Source organism: Perognathus longimembris, chromosome 23 (assembly GCF_023159225.1).
Source record: "Perognathus longimembris pacificus isolate PPM17 chromosome 23, ASM2315922v1, whole genome shotgun sequence".
NCBI lineage: Eukaryota > Metazoa > Chordata > Mammalia > Rodentia > Heteromyidae > Perognathus > Perognathus longimembris.
Window position 1 is genome coordinate 15,766,067 of NC_063183.1, and position 11,596 is coordinate 15,777,662.

General features: G+C 53.3%; 1 protein-coding gene across 7 annotated transcripts in view; it reads right to left on the reverse strand.

Moving 5' to 3' along the window:
• Flywch1 (FLYWCH-type zinc finger 1) overlaps positions 1 to 11,561 on the reverse strand; it is a 27,986-nt gene extending 16,425 nt beyond the window's left edge. For 3 of the 7 annotated variants that reach the window (XR_007208758.1, XM_048331962.1, XM_048331957.1), the window contains exons 1-4: positions 2,988 to 3,213; positions 1,788 to 2,003; positions 1,362 to 1,715; positions 591 to 1,034 (exon numbers count right to left, since the gene is read on the reverse strand). Coding sequence is in view for 6 of the 7 variants with exons in the window: in XM_048331962.1 (XP_048187919.1) it covers positions 591 to 1,034; positions 1,362 to 1,715; positions 1,788 to 2,003; positions 2,988 to 3,192 (1,219 nt within the window). In the remaining variant the exon portion in view is untranslated. The other 4 variants (XM_048331959.1, XM_048331961.1, XM_048331958.1 and 1 more) reach the window with 4 other exon arrangements.
• Between the last annotated feature and the right edge of the window lie 35 nt (positions 11,562 to 11,596).

The following is an 11,596-nucleotide window of genomic DNA, read 5'->3' on the forward strand; positions in this document are numbered from 1 at the left end:
CAAGCTCCCACCTGCTAAGTTGGGGCCAGGAACTTCCCACAGCCTCTAAAACAGCTCAGGTGTTGCATCTGCCTTATGATAAAGCTACAGAAACACCAAAATTTAAGCAGGTTTTCTGAGGCAAAGGGCCACCATTGGGTGGGATTGGAATTTGAACCTGGACCAACTGATGAACCTTTCCAGGGATCCTGCCCAGATTTAACCACATCAAAATCACTCAGGCTTGTTACAATTCAGATTTCCAGACCTCCACACCTGGCCTTTCTGCATCAGAGAATTCTGGAAGGACCCCCCCCCCCCCTCTCCCATCACAGTTGCTTTAGGAGCAGGAGTGCTGTCCCATGGGCTGAAAGACTATTGGGACACATTTCTCTTTTTGATCTTGAGCACATTTTGAGAATGGGCCTTTACATTGCTAGGTTTTGGATTTTCTTTCCCTTTCTGTTTGTGTGCTTGGGCTCAGGGTCCTTTCCTTGCTAGGCTGGCCACTTGAGCCATGCCTCCAGCCCTGAGGGACCCTCTGTTTCTCTCTGGGCATGGAAGGACAGGCAGGTTCCTGCCTGCTAACAGGCCAAAGGGCGCATACTCACCCGGCCTTCGTTTGCGTTTCTTGAGTGGCAATCTGAGCAGCGAGAGGGACAGGGCCTTCTCCTCCTCCTCCAGGGCTAGCTGCTTGAGGATGGGGTCCGGCTCCTCGAGGAGTGGCCACAGCGTCACCCCATCCAGTACCTCCTCCTCTTGGCCCTCAGAACCCTCTGGACTGGGGAGCTCCCCCAGGCCCTCCGGCAGCTCCTCCTTCTGGCACCCAGCCTCCTCCAGGTCCTCCTCATCGGGTGGGTGGCAGTGGTCCCGCATGACGGTGGCCCGCAGGCCACGGGTGACAGCCCTGCCCCGGCAGCCCAGCTCCGCGTGCCGACGACACTTCCAGTACACCTTGTCCCCCACCGCCTTCTCCTGCTTGTACAAGAAGGCCTTGTGCACCAGGATGCGGCCTCCGAATGGGGTCCTCAGGAACTCCAGGGGCTGCGGAGCCGCTGAGGGCAGGGAGAGGGCTGGGTTAGCTATCCTGGGGTAAGACCGGAGGCCAGCGAGGGTGGGGCAAGGGGCTCTGGAGGGGGACAGGGTCTGTATGGGTGGGGTGCCTCCTTGGACCCCCTCCCCCAGCTACTAGGTCAGAACCTCAGACTGTGCACCCGACTTCTCAGGGTGCGGTGGCGTAGGTTTTGGAGGACTTTGAGATGTTTTGTTCTCACTGGATGGGGAAACCACATCCGGAGGCTCTACTGGAAATGAGTGGTGCAAGGTCACCTAGCTGGATTTCGGGGTGTTGGGGTCAGGGGCAACAGGTCTGGACATCTCACCTGCATCTACTCTGCTGCGTTTCCTCGGGACCGCTGGCACCTGCTCCTTGGCTGGTGGGGTGGGGAAGGTGCTGGTGAGGGTGGGGGGTGCAGATGTCTCCAGAGACACAACACAGGATGTGTCCACGGGATTAGAGCCTGTCCCATCCATGGGCTTAGAGCCTGCCCCGTCCATGGGTTTAGAGCCTGCCTGGTCCATGGGCTTAGAGTGTTCCCGGTCCATGGGCTTAGAGCCTGCCCCGTCCATGGGCTTAGGGCCTGCCCGGTCCATGGGCTTAGAGCCTGCCCCGTCCATGGGCTTAGAGCCTGTCCCGTCCATGGGCTTAGAGCCTGCCCGGTCCATGGGCTTAGAGCCTGCTCCGTTCATGGGCTTAGAGCCTGTCCTGTTCATGGGCTTAGAGCCTGCCTGGTCCAGGGGCTTAGGGCCTGCCCCGTCCATGGGCTTAGGGCCTGCCCCGTCCATGGGCTTAGGGCCTGCCCTGTCCATGGGCTTAGAGCCTGTCCTGTTCATGGGCTTAGAGCCTTTTCTGTTCATGGGCTTAGAGCCTGCCCCGTTCATGGGCTTAGGGCCTGCCCCATCCATGGGCTTAGAGCCTGCCCCATCCATGGGCTTAGAGCCTGCCCCATTCATGGGCTTAGAGCCTGCCCGGCCCATGGGCTTAGAGTCTTTTCTGTTCATGGGCTTAGAGCCTTTTCTGTTCATGGGCTTAGGGCCTGCCCCATCCATGGGCTTAGAGCCTGCCCGGCCCATGGGCTTAGAGCCTTTTCTGTTCATGGGCTTAGAGCCTGCCCCATTCATGGGCTTAGGGCCTGCCAGGTCCATGGGCTTAGGGCCTGCCCTGTCCATGGCCTTAGGGCCTGCCCGATCCATGGCCTTAGGGCCTGCCCGGTCCATGGGCTTAGGGCCTGCCCTGTCCATGGCCTTAGGGCCTGCCCGGTCCATGGGCTTAGGGCCTGCCCTGTCCATGGGCTTAGGGCCTGCCCGATCCATGGCCTTAGGGCCTGCCCGGTCCATGGCCTTAGGGCCTGCCCTGTCCATGGGCTTAGGGCCTGCCCGGTCCATGGGCTTAGGGCCTGCCCGGTCCATGGGCTTAGGGCCTGCCCAATCCATGGGCTTAGGGCCTGCCCGGTCCATGGGCTTAGGGCCTGCCCGGTCCATGGGCTTAGGGCCTGCCAGGTCCATGGGCTTAGGGCCTGCCCGGTCCATGGGCTTAGGGCCTGCCCGGTCCAGGGGCTGAGGGCCTCCCCGGTCCATGGGCTTAGGGCCTGCACGGTTCAGGGGCTTAGGGCCTGCCAGGTCCATGGGCTTAGGGCCTGCCCGGTCCATGGGCTTAGGGCCTGCCAGGTCCATGGGCTTAGGGCCTTCCCGGTCCAGGGGCTTAGGGCCTGCCCAGTCCAGGGGCTTAGGGCCTGCCTGGTCCATGGGTTTAGGGCCTGCCCCATCCATGTGCTTAGGGCCTGCCAGGTCCATGGGCTTAGGGCCTGCCCAATCCATGGGCTTAAGGCCTGCCCGGTCAATGGGCTTAAGGCCTGCCCAATCCATGGGCTTAGGACCTGCCAGGTTCATGGGCTTAGGGCCTGCCCAGTCCATGGGCTTAGGGCCTGCCCCGTCCATGGGCTTAGGACCTGCCAGGTCCATGGGCTTAGGGCCTGCCCAATCCATGGGCTTAGGGCCTGCCCGGTCCATGGGCTTAGGGCCTGCCCAATCCATGGGCTTAGGGCCTGCCCCATCCATGTGCTTAGGGCCTGCCCAATCCATAGGCTTAGGACCTGCCCGGTCAATGGGCTTAAGGCCTGCCCAGTCCATGGGCTTAGGGCCTGCCCGGTCCATGGGCTTAGGGCCTGCCCAATCCATGGGCTTAGGGCCTACCCAGTCCATGGGCTTAGGGCCTGCCCAATCCATGGGCTTAGGGCCTGCCCAGTCCATGGGCTTAAGGCCTGCCAGGTCCATGGGTTTATGGCCTACCCAGTCCATGGGCTTAGGGCCTGCCCCGTCTCCATCCTGGTTTGGGGCTGGGATTCTCTTGGGTGCTACCAGGATCACACTGGTGACCCGCCTTGGAATTGGCACCTGGCCAGCCTTCACCTTTTCACCCTCCCACTCGCTGGGCCCCGGCAGGGGCATCCTGAGGCCACACTCCATTCCCTGGAAGAAGATGGCTTTCTCCTCTTCTTCTTCCCTGGTCAGGAGCTCTGTCCTAAGGGAGGAGGTAAACCAGTCAGAGGAGGAAGCCCTTGGGTCTGGGATGGTGCATGCGGAGCTGAGAAGCTGGGGGGCAGGCACTGAGACCCCCCTCTGCGCTTCCCTTCCCCATGTAGGCAGAGCAGTTAGTTAGTGGACACTAACCAGGCTGACAATGGAGTTTCTCCTGGTGGAGGTTTTGCCCTGCAGGTGTGGATGCAGTGCGCTCACAAGCTCTTCCACTTAACCATCCTGCCCCGGTGTTATGTGCCCATCGTCCCCACTGGCCCAGTTTACACCTGGGACCTGTGGCAGAAACCTGCTCGGAGGAGACAGAAAACTTAACTCTACTGTTCTTGTACCTAGGACTTGCCTGGACTTTTTTTGCCCCGTGGGCCTCACTTACATATGTCTTTGGCCAGGTGAGTGCCAGTGCTACGCAGGCCAGAGCTCTGAGGCCTGGGCAGCAAGACTAGAAGGTTCTATCCTAGTTTGGAGGTCCCAGGATAGCCCAGTCCTTGGGAAGTGCCAGGACCACGGGGGAATGGCTGCCTTTGTTTGCTGTGGCTGGTGTGGCCTTGGCTGAGCAGGACTGGGGTTATGAAGGTATTAGGAAAATTCCTCGAGGTTGGGGGTGAGGAGGGGCATCCTGGCCTCTAGCCTGGAGAAGGAAGATGGGTAAGAGAGATGTTGGGCCCATCAGTCAGTGTGGGCTGGCCTTCCTGTTATCCTGGGGGTGGATAGGGTACAGATGGTGTGGTCTTTTTCAGTAACTGGCCCTAAGCAAGGCTGCAGTGCCACTTCTTTAAGCTTCTGCACTGAAAACTGTCACCTCCACCACAAATTCTGCAGTCCCAATTCCTACTGTACCCCACTTTTGCCCTGAGGTTTCTAGACTGAGAACCACCCACAGTCAGTTCACCAAAGGCCTCAGTAGCTCCAGGATCAGGCGGGACAGAGGTGGAACATCATGCAGCAAATAAAAAGGGACAAAATTCAGATTGTTTTAAAAAAGCCAGTAACCAAAGACCAAGTATTGCAGGAATTCATTTATGTGAAATGTCCAAGCCAGGCACTGGTGGCTCATGCCTGTAATCCTAGCCACACAAGAGGCTGAGATGTGAGGATCACAGTTTACTTTTTTTTTTTTTTGCCAGTCCTGGGGCTTGGACTCAGAGCCTGAGCACTATCCCTGGCTTCTTTTTGCTCAAGGCTAGCCTGAGCCACAGCGGCACTTCTGGCTTTTTCTATATATGTGGTGCTGAGGAATTGAACCCAAGGCTTCATGTATGTGAGGCAAGCACTCTACCACTAGGCCATATTCCCAGCCTGAGAATCACAGTTTAAATCCAGCTGGGCAGAAAAGTCCTCATGAGAGCACTAGCCTTGAGTAAAAGAATTCAGGGACAGTATCCAGCCCTGAGCTCAAGCCTCACGACTGACAAAGAAAGAAAGAAATGTCCACAATGGGTCAATCTATACAGACAAAACAGATGAATGATGGCCTGGGGCTGGAAAAATCAGAGATTGAGGAGCAGTGACTAGTAAGTGTGGGTTTTCTATTTGGGGTAGTGAAAATGTTTGAAAGTTCATTGGGATGGTGGTCACACAATGGTAGTAGCATACTGAAAACATTCAATTGTACACTAAAGATGAGAATTAACGAATTTTAAACATATAACTCATTTACCACCCCAAACCAATCCTTGCAATACCCCAGTTCACTTGGCAAACAAGGTTTTCTGTTCCTTAGAGGGCTTGACAAACAGAGGGCATGAGCTGTGTGCTGTAGTGATTCTAAATTTGACTTTTGTATTACAAACTATGGGGAAGCTACTTAAAAATATAAAGAACAGCTGGGCATCAGAGGCTCCTATCTGTGATCTTAGCTACTCAGGAGGCTAAGATCTAAGGCTTTCCAATTGAAGCTAGCTGGATTTTCTTAAATTGCTTTCATTCTCCAAGTTGTTTAGAATGAACCTGAATTCTTTACAGTGGGGGAAAATAATAAACTTTAAAGATAAGCTTCATCTCCCAGTTTCTCACTAATTATGTAAAGCTAAGGGAGAAAAGGATCCTTGGCAGGGAGCTGTTGGCTCATGCCAGTAATCTTAGCTACTCAGAAGGTTGAGACCTGAGGATGGCAATTCAAAGCCAGGCAGGACAGGAAAGTCTGTGAGACACATCTCCAATAAACCACTCAGAAAAAGCTGGAAGTGGTGCTGTGGCTCAAGTGGTAGAGTGCTAGCCTTGGGCAAAAGCAGCTCAGGGACAGCACCCAGGCCCTGAGTTCAAGCCCGAGGACCACTCCCCTCAAAGGATCACACAACTGTGCAGTGGAATCTTTACAGAGCCCAAAATTGTCTTGTTACAATACACATGACCCACAGAGGGAGAGAACATGAGACACCCAGTGGACGCCCTCTAGTGGTCAAAGTCAGCTTCACGAGCTCTAAGACCTGTCTGCGCACCTGGTTCTAATCAGAGCAGCCCAATTGGTCATTCTATGAAGAGCTGACCGGGACACTTGTAAAGCTCTGAAGTCGCAGAAGATGGAGATGTGCTGACCACCTGAAACATGGGATCAGACTGTATCCTGGAAGGAACAAATGCTAGCAAAATGTCACCCAAAGTCCAGTAAGGGCAGGGGTTCAGTTGACAGCTATATTCCAAGCTGATTTCTGGGTTTCACTCAATGTTAAGAAGCTGGGGGATGGCTATGGGGAGTCCCTGTACTATTTTTGTTTACTTTGTTTCTGTAATACGGGGGTTAGACCCAGGCCTTGAGCATGCTACACTCCCAGAACATCTGCTTAGAGACCTAAGGATTTGCTAAATTGTCCAGGCTGGCCTCAAACTTGTGATCTTCTTGCCTCAGCTTTCCACATAGCTGGGATGATGGGTGAGTTGCCACTACATTCAATATTTCAACAAGTCTAAAACTGTTGAAACTAAAAGGCTTCTGAACATTCAAGTTTCAAACTTATAGAAGCAACAGAAGTTGATAAAGATGGGTGCTAGTGGCTCATGACTGTAATACTAGCTATGCAGAAGGCTGTGCTCTGGGAGTCTGTGGTTTAAAGCCAGGGGTGGGGTGGGGGTGGGGGAAAGCCCATGAGCCTCATCTCCAAAATTAACCAGCAAGGGCTGGGAATATGGCCTAGTGGCAAGAGTGCTTGCCTCCTATACATGAAGCCCTGGGTTTGATTCCCCAGCACCACATATATAGAAAACGGCCAGAAGTGGCGCTGTGGCTCAAGTGGTAGAGTGCTAGCCTTGAACAAAAAGAAGCCAGGGACGGTGCTCAGACCCTGAGTCCAATGCCCAGGACTGGCAAAAAAACAAAACAAACAAAATTGACCAGCAAAAAGCAGGGCTTTGTGAAAACATGGTATGAAGGGAAATGTACTCATTTAAAAAGAAAAAAAAAAAAAAGCAGGGCTAGAAATGTGGCTCAAGCAAGCAGAACAAGTATAAGGCCTTAAGTTCAAACCTTGTGTACTAGCAATGTGTTGACAGAGAAAATGTTCCCAGAGACCTCTTGTTCAGCATGGTAGAAAGATGAGTGAGAAGACATCTGCCCACATCCTGCCCCTCTGGTCCTCCTGTCCACGTGACTCACCCAGATTCACCTCATTGGCCCTTGCCCTAGGACTCCTCACCTCATCTTTCCACCCGTCAGGAAGGAAATTCTGTGGTGTCAACTCTGACCTCTATTACTGCAACCCGGGGCCTCCTCCCAAGTGTCACCATCCCATCACTCTGCCTCCGGGGAGACAGTGGCCTCAAGCACTTACCTGTGAGGCCTAGGACAACACAGTTGGTGGAAGCCAGGACTAGAACCCAGGCCTCGCTGGCTCAGATGCAATGTATCCTTTCCTGCCCTTCAGTAGCTGGTGCTTAAAGTATGAAAGAAAACACCTTAAGAAAACAGCCCCACCACGCAGGGGTCATGCCTCCCCAGGAAGTAGTCTGCTATTCTATGTGTCCCACAGTCCAGCTCTTTTTTTTTTTTTTTTTTAGATGTTTTTCATGGGGCTTGAACTCAGGGCCTGGACACTCCCCTTGAGCTCTTTTGCTTAAGGCTAGTGCTTAAACACTTTGAGCCACAGCTCTACTTCTGGTTTTCTGGTGGTTAGTTGGAGATAAAGAGTCTCACAGATTTTCCTGCCTGGCTGGCTTTGAATCTCAGCCTACTGAGTAGCTATGATCATAGGCTTCCAGTTGTTGTTGCTAACTTTTTTTTTTTTGTCTTTTCTTTTTTGGTATTGGGGATCAAACCCAGGACATTGCACTTGCTAGGCAAGCACTTTGCCACTGAGCTACATCCCAGTCCTTCCCATTTCTTTATAATTGATCAGTTTTACCTCACAGGGGCTTCAGGTCCAACTTGACCAATGGAGGCCCACAAGAAGGGCTGGGATTCCCGCAGCACCTTGCCTTGGACAGATTCTCCACCTGTGCTGTCCACCCACACTACCCAGCACTCCTGGCTGCCCTTGACAGTGGCCATTTCTAGCCATGTCTACATTCTGGGTTTCCTAGAATTTCCTACTGGCTTCTTAGTCTTCTGTTCCCAGGAGAGCCATTAAATTCCAGGTAAAATCTTAGCAAAGTGTTCACCTTCCCAGTTGGACTATGACTAATGCTTCCTTCTAGAATCTCAAAAGTTATGACTTCAACTTGACTTTTCTTTCCTTTCTTTTCTTCTCCCCACCCCTCCTGCATGCTAATGTTGAGGTTTGAACTCAGGGTCTTACACTCTCACTGGGCTTTTGTTCAGCTGGCAGGCACTCTGTCATTTGAGCCATGCCTCCAGTCAACTTTTTTGCTGGTTATTTCAGAAGTGGAGCCTCACTGACTTTTCTATCAGAGCTGGCTTTAAATATCAGTCCTCACTGAGTGCCAATAGCTGTAATTCTAGCTACTCAGGAGGATTCGTTCTGAGGATCATGGTTCAAAGCCAGCCTGGGCAGGAAAGTCCATGAGACTCTGATCTCTAATAAACTAACAACAAAACAACAACAACAACAAAAAAAAAAAACCCACAGAACTGGAGCTGTGGCTCATGTGGTAGAGTACTAGCTTGAGCAAAATAAGCTCAGAGGCAGTGCCCAGGCCCTGAGTGCAAGCCCAGGGCTGGCACAAAACAAATACCAATCCTCCAATCTCAGTTCTCCTGAGTGAAAAGAGGGAGGCGGGAAGGCCTTGCTTTTGAAAAACCTCCTAAGCACTGCCAGTGGTGCAGGCTTATGATTCCACTTACTGGGAAGGCTGAAGCAGGAGGATCACTGAGTCCAGCAGTTCAAAAAGCAGCCTGTGTAGTATAGCAAGACCTTACCTCAAGAAAAGAAAAGGCAAAAACCCTTCCTGCAGGATCTCAGTGGCTCCTCTCTCACCCTCCGCCCTGCCCAATGAACTGTGAGATTCAGAGGGGGGTTGTGCCTGGTTCCAGAGCCCTCCTGTGACAACATGTACAGACTCTGTGTGCTCAGTTACTCCTGGGAGAGGCTGGTTTCCATTCTCCAGAAAACTATGATGTACTACTCTAAGGCAGCTTCACAACCCCAGCACCAGTGCCCACTACTGTGTGGACCAGGCACTGCTTTGTTGTATGCGTAGATGGACTGGGGGTGGGGAGACTGTTCTGCTCATTATAGAGTGTTTAGCAGCACCCCTGTCCTCCTCTACCTGCTAGACAGATCCTCCCCAAGTTATGACAACCAATATAGCTGAAAGGTCCCCTGGCAAGCAAAACTGTCTGATAGCCACTGCTTCAAAGAAACTTAGAGGGTGCAGAAGGAGAGATCCCAGCTGGGCATGCGGGCTTACACCTGTAACTCTAGCTATTCAGGAGGCAGAGATCGGAAGGACTGCGGTTTGAAGCCAGATGTGCAAAAAGATGCCTATCTCATCTAATAAAGGCTGAGTATGATGATGCATGCCGTCATCCAGAGACATGGGGAGCATAAATAGAAGGACTGAGGTCTCAGTCTGGGCTAAAAAATGTGAGACTCTATTTAAAAAAACAGAATAGGGGGCATGACTCAAATGGTACGCTGCCTAGCAAGCTTGAGGCCAAGTTAAATTCCATTACCCCAAAAGAGGGAGATTCCAGCTAATGGGAAGCCTACACCTCACATCTCTGGCTCTAGTGTGGCTCCTGAATGTCCCCCAGAGAAATGGGACTATTAGGATGTGAGCATGGCAGGAGGTCTTTAGGTCATTTGGGAGGGTGTGCCCTGAGAAGGAGAGAGGCACCCCTGCTCCTACCTCTCTCTTGCTTCCTGACCCTGAGAAGGACCACACACTCCTCATTACAGCTATACAGCACTCCTACCAGATGCCCAAAGTGCTCTGTGCACTCCTGAACCAAAATCTTCAAACTATGAGCCAAAGTAACTCTTATCTTTATAAGTTACCTGATATATTTTGTTGTACTTACAGAAAGCCTCACAACATAACCCAAGTCATCCCAGACCAGAATCTCGGCTAGTTTTACTCCTTCACCCGGCCTAATGGGTATTCAAATCTTCCTCTGTGTACCTCATCACACCTGCTTTCCGTCCGCTTTCCTGTCATCTGAGCCCTTCTTCAGTGCTGCAATGCATGGCTTCAACATGTGCTCGTGCCAGTTCTCTCCAAGGGTACTGGCAAATTCCTCTTCTATTTGTTTCTGTCTCTCTGTCTCTCCTCTTCTATTTGTGTGTGTGTGTGTGTGTATGCTTGTGCTGGTCCTGGGCCTGAACTCAGGGCCTGGGTGCTGTCCTTGAGGATTTTTGTTGTTGTTCAAGGTTAGCACTCTAGCACTTGAGCTACAGTTCCATTTCTGGCTTTTTGGTAGATCAGTAGAGATAAGAGTCTCACAGACTTTTCCTGTCCAGGTTGGCTTTGAACCTGGGTCCTTAGATCTCAGCCTCCTGAGTAGCTAGGATGACAGGTGGGGACCACCTGGTAGGTTCCTCTTTCTAAAGCTAAAGACTCACCATGCATCTCCCAGGAAAGCCTACTTTTAGCTGTGTAGCTTAATCACTGTGTCAGCTCCACAGTCTAGCCCCAGCATCTGACATGGACTTCTTCCACTAGTCTGATTCAGTGGCATTTGGGAAACGAACCAGATAAACCTAACCAAACCACACCAGAAAATCTAAATTACACTCCAGAAAGGATACTGGCCCTGGAAAGCAGAAATGGAAGTTTACGTGTGATTATTTGATTGTGGAGGCTCCGCACCTGCCAAATGCAAGGAGTAAAAAACAAAGGAGGGCTTAAAGCTGTCAGATCCCCCCCCCCCCCCGCCCCGCACACACACACTAGGTCCCAAATTCACGGGTTAGCAAGTGTTGGAATGGAGTGGAATGGATGTGAATGGAGTGGATGTGAATGGAATGATTCAGAAGAGAGCTGGAATAGATCTGCGTCATGTGAACTGGGATCTGCGGCTCCTTTTAAAACTTGAGGCTCAGCAATCTAACCACAGGCACAACAGGGTCTACACCTAACGCATATTCCTCAGACATGAAGTTTGAAAGCCATCGCGGGCAGCCTTATAGGGTCAGCAAAGTGCAAGGTCACTGGGCCCAGGGGACACCAAGATGGGAGGGCCGGGGTGGGGGGGGGGGACGACGCCGGGGGAGGGGCAGGCGGGCGAATGCGGGGCCCACCGATCTGGGGGTGTCGGTTTCAGGCCAGGGGGTGTCGGTGGGCTGAGGGGAAAGAGGACGGACCAGGAGTCAAGAGGCGAATCCCGGGCGGCCCACAGGGAGGCGGCGGCTCCCGTGACGCAGGGCCGGATCCCCCTCCCCAGCACCGCCCGCGGGGCCCAGGGCGCCGGGCCGGGGCGTCCATCCTCCGGACGGGACCCTCCCCGCCCGCTGGGGCCCGTCCTCACCGACGGCGGCCGGCCCTCCCTCTCCCGCGACGGGTCCCTGGCCTCGGCCGCTACAGCCGCAGGCGTCGACCTGGAGGCCCCGGCCACTTGGGGCCACCACAACCCCACGGCGCCGGCTCCCCGCCTCCAATGGCCCCTTTGAGGGCGCGCCCCGTGCCCGCG